This window comes from Schistocerca piceifrons, chromosome 5 (assembly GCF_021461385.2).
Source record: "Schistocerca piceifrons isolate TAMUIC-IGC-003096 chromosome 5, iqSchPice1.1, whole genome shotgun sequence".
Lineage (NCBI taxonomy): Eukaryota > Metazoa > Arthropoda > Insecta > Orthoptera > Acrididae > Schistocerca > Schistocerca piceifrons.
Genome location: NC_060142.1, coordinates 133,765,162 through 133,777,539, shown reverse-complemented (window position 1 = coordinate 133,777,539; position 12,378 = coordinate 133,765,162). Strand labels below are relative to the sequence as shown.

General features: G+C 45.0%; 1 protein-coding gene across 1 annotated transcript in view; it reads left to right on the top strand.

Moving 5' to 3' along the window:
• Positions 1-12,106, top strand: part of LOC124798800 (monocarboxylate transporter 12-B-like) — a 64,781-nt gene extending 52,675 nt beyond the window's left edge. The window contains exons 7-8 of the mRNA XM_047262329.1: positions 2,784-2,975; positions 11,982-12,106. Coding sequence (XP_047118285.1) covers positions 2,784-2,975; positions 11,982-12,106 — 317 coding nt within the window. The remainder of the gene's footprint in view (positions 1-2,783; positions 2,976-11,981) is intronic.
• Positions 12,107-12,378: the final 272 nt, after the last annotated feature.

Below are 12,378 nucleotides of genomic sequence, written 5' to 3'. Positions count from 1 at the left end.
CAAGTTTCGCTATGACTGTAGAGGGCACGTCCACTAATTATCACAGTTCTATACACAAACGCGCTGGAGACTCTATGGACTCGATGCCTTCCGTTATTCCAAAAGAGGTAAAATGGAGGGTTGCCGGGCAGTAGTCCACGTCTGAAGTGAGCCACTGCCTAGTTTCTGTGTTTCTTTGTCCAGCGAAGGCGTCGAGTCTTATGTGTCACCGTGAGCAGTGTTTTGCGACGTATGGAAATGAAGTCCCATGCTTCTTAACAGAGCGTAACGGAACGATGCGGGAGATCCACACCGCCGTACTAGGCAAGGTCCTAATGGAGGTGGTTTGCCGTTGCCTTCCTCTGACCGTAATGGAGATGAATGATGATGATGAAGACGACACAACAACACTCAGTCATCTCGAAGCAGGTGAATATCCCTGACCCCTGACCGTGCTCCGGAAGCGAGAACGCTACCGCGAGATCACGAGCAGCGGAATTTTCGAGATAGGAGACTCAAAATGTCTGTTGCTTGTAGGTTCTATCGCGACGTTCGCTCTGGAACTATTTGATTTGGAGGTGCATCCAATGGCAGCAGGAATTTCTGTCGACGCTGGAACAAATTGTCATTTACCAGACATGACACTCGTCTGTGATCAGTATCGGTTAGCATATCCTCACGACCACTGTAGTTAATTTTGTTATATGCTACCAAGTGGTAAGAAATTCCTTGCAGACACTTTGAACGGAACTGAGAAGGAAACAAACCAGGCAACTTCATTCACCGTGCGGTAATGCGCACATAGCATACGATGCTCCTTTCTGGAATTGTGTCGCGTCCCCACGGCGACCGATTTTACTGCCCTGCGGCAATACAACCTACGCCAGTGTTGGAGGTTTACGTAGTGCAGAAATTACAGCGCTCCAGAGGGACCGTTAAGCTTATTTATGGGGGTGACTAATATTCTGTGTGGCGAACTTAGTTCCTTAGGAGTGCGAGCTGTTCCTACGTTTCAAGGCCTGTTGCACAATGTTTCTCAGAGAAAAATTATTTTCTTATGTTTCATGGAGTACAAGTAGGTTTCTCTTGCGTGAAATCATATGCCGGGCCTCTATCCGATGCTGAACCCGAATGTCTGTTAAATTACAGATATTGGAATTGTAAGCCAAATCGAGATGTGTTTAAGATGTTTTCTCCACCACGTTATCGTTTAAAGATGGAAGGAATAGCAGGTTTAACCTCCCGTCGATATCGAGGTCATTAGAGACCAAGCACAATCTCGGGTGGTTTGAAGGATGGAGAAGGAAATCGGCCGTGCCCTTTCAAAGTAACCAATCCCGGATTTGCCTCGAGGGATTTAGAGAAGCGACAGAAAACCAAAATCAGAATGGCTGCATGCGGGTTTGAACCGTCGTCCTCCCGAATGTGAGTTCATTATGTTAACCAGTGGGTCGCCTCGCTCTGTAGTCCTCGTTTGCTCATAGAGCTCATGCGCTCTACTGAACAAAATAAAAATGACAACTTACAACAGTGTCGTTATTAAGGTACGACGGGTGCTCAATAAGAAATGCAACATATTTTTTTCTGAAAGCGGGTGAGTTTTATTCAGTACTTCTAATCCCCACTCTTTTGGCTATAAACCTCTACTTTTCAACGCAATGTCCGTTCAATGCAACGGCCTTACGCCACCTTACTGGGAGGGCCCGTATGCCCGCATGCTACCAGTCTACCGGTCGACGTCACAGCCAGTATCTTGTTGCATCAATCCGCTCCACATAACCCACATACCGCTTCCCGCGGAATGCAGCCTTCCTTGGGCCAAGTGGATAAAAGTCGAAATGTCCGAGATCCTTGGTGTAGGGTGATGAGAGAAATGGTCCAATTAAGTTTAGTAAGCTCCTCTCGCGTGTGCAAGACTTGTTTGAGGTCTTGGGGTGTAACTGACAAGGAGAAGCTCGTTTACATTTTTGTGGCGCGTTTCAACACTGCAGGACTGACATCAGCGTACAGCCGGCTGGCACGCGGGACATTGGACAGACAGGTTTTCGCGATCTTGCTGCGACGACGAGAGACCCAATGTCTCATGTTGCTTTTGTGCACTGCCAGGTCTTCGTAGACATACTTCAAGTGCCTATGAATATCTGCAATGCTTTGGTTTTGCACGAAAAGAAACTCAGTGGCATCTCTCTGCTTGGAACGCACCACCGTCATAGATGCCATTTTTACAGATGCCATTTTGAAGTCACGTATAGCGCTGCAACCTGTGGGAACTTGAAGCTATAGGGGCGCACTCAGTCATTGTGAGGCCAGTTGAGACGCTACTTCATTGAGAAGTAGCGACACCTGTCACGAAAATTGACAACGGTCGGAGAGTGGTGTGCTGACCACATTCTCCTCGGTATGGAACAGGGAAGGGGGGATCAGATAGTGATACAATAAGTACCCTCCGCCACACACCGTAAGGTGGCTCGCGGAGTATAGATGTAGATGTAGATGTAGGTATCCACATCCTGTGATGCCTTAGGGCTCAGGATGACATGGCGGCCGGTCGGTATCGTTCTGGCTTCAAACCCTTTTGGTCTGTGTTTGCTTGTTTTATAATCACTGGATCGGGAATATTTCACGATGTTCACAACAAGTCCAGCATTTGTTCAACCGAAATTGACCGAAAAAAATGTTGAAATACTTATTGAACGTCGCTCATATACACCTTAACGTCTTACTTATAAAAGGAACACATGATTGTAAGTAGCATAGCAGTTGTTGACTGCACCATGTAATAAGCCATGACGCTTTGTTCTCAGCAATCGCGATGAGCACCGGGATGGTGCCACTGTGCGTGTGGAACGCGCTGTGCGGCTTCTCGCGCGGCGCCGCCGTCGTCAACAACAACCTGTGCGTCGCCGACGTGTGTCCCGAGGAGAAGCTGCCGGCAGCCGTGGGCCTCAATATGGTCTGCACCGGCTTCATGCTGCTCGCCGTGGGGCCCATCATAGGTAAGGCACCACACACTGGATGCCAGACATCTCTCAGTACTCAATCTTATGTAAGGGGCGTTCAAAAAGAAGTCAGCCGGAGGCATAGTTACAGAAACCAGTACCTGTATGTTAGAAGAATTTACCCTGGCTGTTGAGACACTTGTCCTACTGTGATGCAAGGAGGCGAATGACTGGATCATAAAATTCCTGGGGCTGAGATGATAACCAGTTCCGCACGTACAGCTGGACATCGTCTTCCGAGATGAATTGACCCTCAGAGCCTTTTTAAGGGGACCAAAAATGGCGTAATCACAGGGAGAGAGGTCCGGAATGTATGGAGCGTGGCCGAGAACCTCCCATTTGAATTTCTTCAGGAGTGCCGCGACTGTGTTGGCCGTATGAGGTTTTCCATTGTCGTGGAGCAGAATGACCCCACAGGTGAGATTGTCCGGTCGCTTCGATTTGATCGCTTGGCGAAGGGTGGTCAAAGTTTGCGAGTAACGCTGGACATTCACTGTTGTCCCGTGCTGCAGGAAGTGAATCAAAAGGGGGCCATCTTGGTCAAAGAATAACGTCAGCATAACCTTCCCTGCACTTGTGTGGATGGCCTTGGCTTTTTTTGGTGGTGGTGGTCCAGGATGCTTCCACTGCAGACTTTGTCGGTTTGATTCTGGTTCGAATATATGGCATCATGATCCATCTCCAGCGACCTCTTGTGCCAGGAACGCATTCCCTTCGCGAGCATAGCACTGCCTATGAGCAAGACAGTGAGCCGTTTGACATGCCATCTGGTGTGCTTGAAGACTGTGGGGCACCCACTGGGCACACACTTTGCGCATGTGCAGTCATTCCTTCGTGATGGCGTGAACACTTCCGACGCTCAATCCGACCACGGCGGCTATGGCTTTCACTGTCACTCGGCGGTCCTGAGTAATGAGTGCATCCACCAGCTGGACGATGTCATCGGTAACGCAGTTTGGCCCTCCAGACCGTGCATCATCGGCTAACGACATCCGTCATTACCTGAAGCGGTTGTGCCACGCCTTGACCCTTGCAAGGGACATGCAGTGTTCGTCGTACACTTGTGACATTCGTTTATGAATGTCCGTTCCTCCTACTCCTTCCGCTGGCAGAAAACGAACAATACCTCTTTGCTCTTTTGCTGACGCCTCCACGTCACTGTTTGCAATGCGACTGGCAACGTTGGGAGATTGATGCATGCTGCTACTAGCTCTGTATAGTCACGTGACGTGCACGGGCTGTGAACTTCCACGGTCTGGTCGGAACCACACCTCGTTACAGTCCGCCCCCGGTAGCTGAGTAGTCAGCGCGACGTAATGCCAATCCTAAGGGCCAGGGTCCGATTCCCGGCAGGGTCACAGATTTTCTCCGCTCAGGGACTGGGTGTTGTCCTAATCATTTCATCCCCATCGACGCGCAACTTGCCGAAGTGGCGTCAAATCGAAAGACTTGGACTCGGCGAACGGTGTACTCGACGGGAGGCCCTAGTCACACGACATTTATTTATTACCTCGTTACATACGCCACGATATTATCCTCCTGTCACCGATTTGCACATTCCAGACTCCGGCTGGTTTCTTTTTGAACGCCCCTTATACTGTGGGAGTACGTTGTGTCTTCCGACTACAGAGTGAATCATATTCAACTCTTTGTCTTCTCAGCAACGTAGTTTATCGTTAAAAGATCTTAAAAACACTTGTTTAGGTGATGACCTCACTTTTGTTTCAACTTCTAAGCCTCTGACGAAAGATTCATTTAGCTCTGTGATCCTGCAGCGTATGACAGGAAGTAGGATCGGCCACGACGTACAGAACCTCACGCGGCACAGTTTGGTGCCGACGTGCGGTCCGGTAATCCTCCTCTCTCGGCACTACGCGGTACCTCTTGGCTTTGCTCGGTGCTTCTCGGTATAGCGCGACATTTCATTTAGCAGTGCGATGAGACGATTTCCCCCAGCATTTGGTGTGGCTAATTTTGACTGGCACAACTTTCTTCAGTTCGGTGGAATCATGTTGTAATCGCTGTTTATCATTCACTATTCGTCGCCTAAAGCAAGTTCAGTGACTGTTACCACAAACAGAAGCAGTCTGCCAATTTATCTCTGTAATCCTCTAAAAGTGAAAGAGAATCACAAACGAAAAGGATGAGAGCACTCAATATCTATTATGCAGTTTCAATATCGACGGGTGTCGCAAATTTGCTATGAAACGACATTAAAAGACCAGGCGGAAAGAATTTACATTTTCAATTGACGACGTGAAAGCTAAAAATTATGACGATCGACAGACGATTTGTGTTGGATTAGTTATTTTGTACATAAAACATGCATGCAGGCGTGGGACGTACGATGGGATTGGTGATGGGAGTAGTGAATTTTCTGAAGTCGCACGCATTATTACATTGCCTGTTGCAACAGTTTGTGATGGAATTGAACAAAGCGTGTGGAGACGTTGTACAGGAACGGGTTTGTGGCTGGAAATGGAGGAAAGAAGGTCCTATGAACAGGTCCCGGGAAATGAACGGTCCACAAAAACAGCACAGAGCTGCATCGCATCCGCGTCACACCAGATGTTGAAAGTAAGTCTCCAAGGGGTTCAATGCACGCATTCGCATATCACAAGGATGCACTGATCCGTAAGTTCCCTCCGTTCTCTGAATAGCGTCACAGGCGTCGTGAACGCGCTGTTGAAGGGTTTGCACATCAGGAACTAGTTCAGCATACACAACGCTTTTCAGATGTCCCCAGAGGTAAAAACCCATCGGTTTTCAATCCGATGATCTAGCAGGCCATGCTGCAGGTCTCCCCGTCCTATATAACGTCCGCGGAATATGTTGTTGAGGTGTTGGTGAACTGTAATCCAGCAGTGCGGTGGTGCTCCGTAATGCAGAAACCATCTTGTGGTATTGCCAAAGGCAGGTTCTCAACCAGCCCAGCCAGAGTACGAGTATTCCGCAGCAAGTAAAGATACGTTCCTTATCGAGCTGCTGTGGAAAAATATCCGGTCCAAGTTTGAGGTCGCCCAGAATCGCTGCCCACATATTGAATCTGAACCGCTTCTGAAGCCTCAAACATTGCCCTAGGATTGTCTGTAGCCCACAAAATGGTTCAAATGGCTCTGAGCACTATGGGACTTAACTGCTGTGGTCATCAGTCCCATAGAACTTAGAACTACTTAAACCTAACTAACCTAAGGACATCACACACATCCATTCCCGAGGCAGGATTCGAACCTGCGACCGTAGCGGTCACGCGGTTCCAGACTGTAGCGCCTAGAACCGCACGGCCACTCCGGCCGGCTGTAGCCCACAGATGTCGATTATGCAAATTGCTGTTGCCTCGTTGACAAAGAGGACAGGAATCCCATAATTTTGATGATCTGGACCAAAAACTATCGACAGAATCAGAATCCTTCTCATAGAGGGTTAGCCGCTGCTGATAATCCTTGCACTAGTTGCAGGTTGTAGGGATAGTAGCGCTTGCCACGTAGGCTGCACCTAATCGTTCTTTGGCTTACTCCATGTTGGCGGACCATTTGCCTGGAGCTCAAGATCCTGTAGAATCCTCTAGTGTAAAACTGGTTTACTCACAATGCGCCGCCTCCCTGCACGTTCGTCTGTGTGAAAGGACTCATGCTCACACATACGCCCAAGAAGGGCTTCAAATGTTATCTGATGTGGTTGGTGTCTGTGCGAGTACTTGGTGTCATACAACCGAGCGTTTCCAACTGCTTGGCCGTACACAAACACCATCTCGGCTTGTCCCCGACATGAATACCGGATCATTTCGCTGCTTTCAGTGCGCTGCGTCAGTCACACAGCCTGCAACACACAAGCAACACACGGCACGTGGTCAGAGGAACTTCTGTTCGTCATCGCCATCTACCACGGCAACGAGGCATTTCCGGCTACATGCTCATAGGACCTTTTTTCCCCCATTTCTATTCAGAAATCCATCCCTGCACTTCATCAGTTTTATTAATGTTTACTCTGTAGATAGCTGCAGAGTACGTTGGTTAAGTCAAAGGACATACCTGGAACGAGTTTTCGGTTTAAGACTCGCTATCGCTGAATTTGTGAAGGAGAAAGGAAAGCGAAAACGAAAATTAGAAGATCTGGAACGGATGGCATGTCTCGCATTTTAAACAGAGTTTACGGCATACAAGATAACGCAAGGCGAGAAGCGACTTACTTATCATTTCGTGGAGAAAGTGACTGCATTTAATAAAAAAATCGCATTACGGAAGGAACAACTCCTGATAAAGAACACTTCCATTTTCCAAAGCTCAATGGCATTAAAGAAAAGGCGAATTTTGAACAATTTTTTGTGGCGTCAGAATAATTACAGTAACAGTTTTCTAAACGTCTTAGAACATTGCGAGTCGTACATCTGTTTTTGAGCTGTTTTAGAGACCGTTTGCCATTTCAGTTAAAAGCGCCCCAGCTCACCTGCAGATACAAATGGTCTATCTGCAGTCTAATTCCTGTTTAAAGACAAATTCTCTTACGTGAAAACTTTTCAGGAGTTCTATCTTCTTTTACTCGGGAAGAGTATCTACGCCTCCATAATGAGGCTGCAATTTATCCATCAACATAGGTGTGCGAAAGGCTTTAGATCGTTTAAGAAATTAAAAAAGTCAGTATTACGTTTAAATCTGACTAACGAAAATCTGCGAACTATCTGTGTCTGACCATATGCCAACATTTTGTGGCTGATATAAATTTTATTATATCTTCAGCACACAAAAAAATAAATAAATGATGCTAAAAAATTGTTTCGCTTGTGTTCTATGTTGTTGAGAAGTATGAAACGAAGCTGCATGCAGCACGCACTGCTTTCACAGCTCCCACCTCCGTGCCCCCTTAACACTCACTCAGCGTGGTGTGATAGAGGGGGAAGTGTGCATTGGCCGAAAGAGATGGATACATGTGCATGTGCACCGTACTCGAACAGAGGTCTTGCGCGTCCCTGAAATAAAGGATCTGCTACTCGTATTCCACAACCATCAACAGATGGTCCGCTACACCTGGATGAAGGTACATTGCAGGACTAGTAGAAACAAAATAGTAATGTTTTACCTAAGGAGGTCACATGTGATAGTTTAATTCTCCATTTAGATATCACAGCCAAACATTTTGTTCTAAAACTTAGAGCTTCTGTCTGGAACATGCGAAACAAAAATTGAAAAGAGTCTATCTGATGTGTAGATAGAGATAACACAGAAATACATCTTTCACTACCAGTAAATGACGCGAATAGCAAGTGCCAGCGTTCAAGGATCTCCAGAAGCACCATTGCAAGCAGCTGCGTAGAGATACATGTACACTGCGTGGTTCTTACATCACTTCCACAGTGTACATATGGCGATATGGCGAAAAAGAGGATACTGGTTATATACCCATCGAATAAATAAATCAGTATGATTTCAGGCCGCATTTCATCAACATTTCTTCAACACGTCTGCAAACAGTTCCACTTGAAAGGTGATTTGTTTCGAAACGAGCAATTTGCAGTGGATATAAAAATCTTGCGGCAGTTACAAAGCATTCTTTCACTAAATCTCCGCTACTGAAAGGATGCGCTGATTTCGCTATTTTAAGAGTTATGTGACATCTCAGTTTCATTCCGTCATCATTACGCATCACATGATTTCCTTCCTGTAACTACGTTGCTGGAAAGAGGTGAAATCGAGGTAACAGCCATATAAGGCTTTAGTAAGAACAACAATAGCATTATAAATGTACATATTCTAGCATAGATCGAAAAGTTTAGCTGAACTGATGACTAGTTTTTCAGAAAGCAACTGTAAATGTCACCTCATACTATATTTTTTAATTATTTATTTTCAGTTGACTTTGATTTTTACAACCATACAGCCATGTGCGATGCGTCAAAAATGTTCTTGTTTACTCACGACATTATGGTATCGCCGACTCATGTTCAAATGGCTCTAAGCACTATGGGACTTAACTTCTGAGGTCATCAGTCCCCTAGAACTTAGAACTACTTAGACCTAACTAACCTAAGGGCGACACACACATCCATGCCCGAGGCAGGATTCGAACCTGCGACCGTAGCGGTAGCGCGGTTGCAGACTGTAGCGCCTAGAACCGCTCGGCCACTCCGACCGGCCCGATTCAAGTCATGTGCATCATTCCTTTCACAGTTTTGCATGGTGAGTTTTCTGGGAGTAATTGAGCAACACTGCCTTGGTTATGACATCTTATAGAAACAAGACAAAACATACAAATTATTAAAAAAAGGCACAATAACATAAATGTGAGAAATTAGTTAAGACACTAAAGTTCCTTTAAGGCCCTACCTCCCATCTATGGAAGATCTAGGCACAACGTTCGACTTGCACCTGAAAGTTTTGGTGTCTGTTATTGCCAGGAGTGTTTTCACGCTAAATGGTCCACCACGTCCCATGTTCCTCATCAGCAGGGGTAGGGCATCAAACGCATCCCTTCGTTATTTGTACCAGTTAGTCACGTGGCTAAGATTTGCTTCCTCTCCACATTCACAGAAGGTATAGTCAGTTTCCTCCGAGTCGGTGAAGATGTTTTTCGTAGCGTCCGTGGCTAAATTTCAGACGTATTACCGTTCTGTAAAGCCAGCGTGGGATGTTTTGTTTGGAATATCACCATGTAGCTAGGACGTATAGATAAAGCTCGTTATATTACCACCCCTCAAGAGATGGCAGAGGGTCTCCAGTGGTTATCCCAGTGGTTCCTTATCGATACCTTCAAATTCGCAACAAAATTCGGGACTTAATGTACTCATGGCAGTGCGTAACGACTGCGTCCTTTGCCAGCTTGTCTTCCACTTCGGTGCCCCAATAGACCGCTTCACATTAAGCTTATTCGACGCCATTAATTTTGTATTGAAAACTGACCAGTTCCCAGTAGGACTGGTTCTCTGCGGCTGTATAGACAGTTTATCCATTCCGGCATTCGAGAATAATGACGACTTTTGCGTGTAACCGTCATTGACACTGGCAGGGATTCCAAAACATTCTAGAACTTTTAATTTCAAGTTTGTAGTCGGATAACAAATAACAACATAAATATTTTTTCGTGTGATATAATTACAAATTAACAATTTCGGATTTTTCCCTTTGCTTTTACTTTGAAGCCTTGTTTCTTGATAAATTTGATCATTTTAGGCCAACGGGAAGTACGCTATATATGACGAGCGAATTTTCGAGCATAAAAATATGTGACATAAATGGCCGTATCTTTTGACTGAATTGACCTAGAGGCTTAATATGTTTACATCCCCAAGGGACCGTAGAGTTTAATATGTGATATAAATTTTGACTTGATGCGCTTATTTGTTCCTGATGAAATAGTTATTAAAAGTCGGACCGACGGAGAGACAGATAGACAGCAAAGCTATGCTGTAAAGCTACTTTGTTAGAATTGGGTCACGGAACCCTAAAAAGGAAAAAGACGGCGGATGGACCAATGAGAGAATTGCATCGTGTGACTGGAGTCTCAGATTGAAAATATTCAGTTTATTATAAATTTACGTAAACGGATTTTTATGATTTTTCTTGTTTAACGATCCTGTGATAAATGCTCACGTGTTAGGCCGCATTAATACTTGCTTTGGGTGGCATCCGGCCCGCGGGCCACCTATTGGACACCCCTGCTTTAATATCTACAAACATCACTAAACTTCAACTGAAAATGCTATATTTTCTTTTTTCTGTGTGGTACTGGATGGATTCAACAAAACATTTCGGATTCTGGACAAATTTTTTGATTTAACTAAGGCGTTTGATTGTGTTGGTCACAAAGTACTGCTCCAGAAGTTGGACCATTACGGAATACGGGGAGTACCTCACAATTGGTTCACCTCTTACTTTAACATCAGACAGCATTCACAGAGTTGAGAATGGCCACGATGTGGGGTCTGAGTTGGGTATGATCAAATGTGGGGAGGGAGGAGGGGGTGCCCCAGGGACCAGTGTTGGGGTCACTCTTGTTGCTTATCTATATATACGATTTGCATTCTAGTATTACGGGGAATTCTAAAATATTTCTGTTTGCTGACGAAATTAGCCTGGTGGTATAGGATGTTGTGTGTGCATCATTGGCTCTGTTTCACATAGTGCATTTCGTGACATAGTTCAGGTTTGTAGAAAATAAACTAACACTAAATCACAGTAAGACTCAGTTTTTACCGTTTATAACACACAATTCAACAAAATCCTACATTTTAGTTTTCACAGAATAGCCATATTAGTGAAACTGAACAGTTCAAATTTCTATGTGTTCAGATAGATAGTAAACTGTCGTGGAAAGCCCACGTTCAGGATGTCGTTCAAGGACTTACTGTCGTCAATTTTACTATTCGAACAGTATCGGAAATAAGTGATCGTTCACACGAAAAATAGCCTACTTTGCTTATTTTCATTGGCATCTGTCGTATGGGATTACATTCTGGGGTAACTCTTCCCATTCTATAAGGATATTTTTGGCTCAGAAACGGGCCGTTCGGGCAATACGTGGTGTACGTTCGTGAACCTCTTCTCGACCCCTGTTCACTAGTCTGTGTATTTTGAAATTGCCCTCTCAATATATATATATATATATATATATATATATATATATATATATATATATATATATCCCTTACTGTCGTTTCTTGTTAACAACATCAGCTTATTCCCAAGAATTAGCGGCTTTCACTCAGGTAATACTAGGCCGAAATCTAACCTACATTACATTTGGATTCCTTGACTGTTGTGCAGAAAGGTGCGCAGTATACTGCTACGTGCATTTTAAACAAGCTAAACACAAGAATTCAAAAATCTTAGCAGTAAATCACGCGCTTTCAAATCGAAACTGAAGAGATTCCTCCTGGGCCGCTCCTTGTGTTCTCTTGAGTTCCTTGAAAAATTAAGCTGATTGTTATGTTATATTGTTGACTGAGTTTCGGGTTCATAAACATTTTATTTTATCTGTTATTACTTTTTATGACATCTCTCTTTCTTTCAGGCTACGTCCGTGACGAGACGGAGGACTACTCGTTGTGCATGCACTTGTTGTCGCTCCTGCTGGCTATAGCGATGCTGTCCTGGCTCATCGAAGGCGTGCTGCACTGGTGTCGCCGCAAGAGATGAATTTGGCCTGTCAGAACCTAGTTGACGTTTGATCAGAGTTCGATTAATAATCGCCATGACTTTCAGTACATGACAACGTTCCTGTTGCGGGCAATATGCAACCCTGTGCAACATGTAACTAACTAACTATCTGCGGTGTCCTTAGAGAACATTGGAATCGCGAAAAGCATGTGACAATATTATGTCTTTCCTAGTACTGTGAACTATCTAGAGCATAAGGATTGAGAGGACATCAGTCATATAGACTCGTTACAAGCTGTGCGTGAAAAATT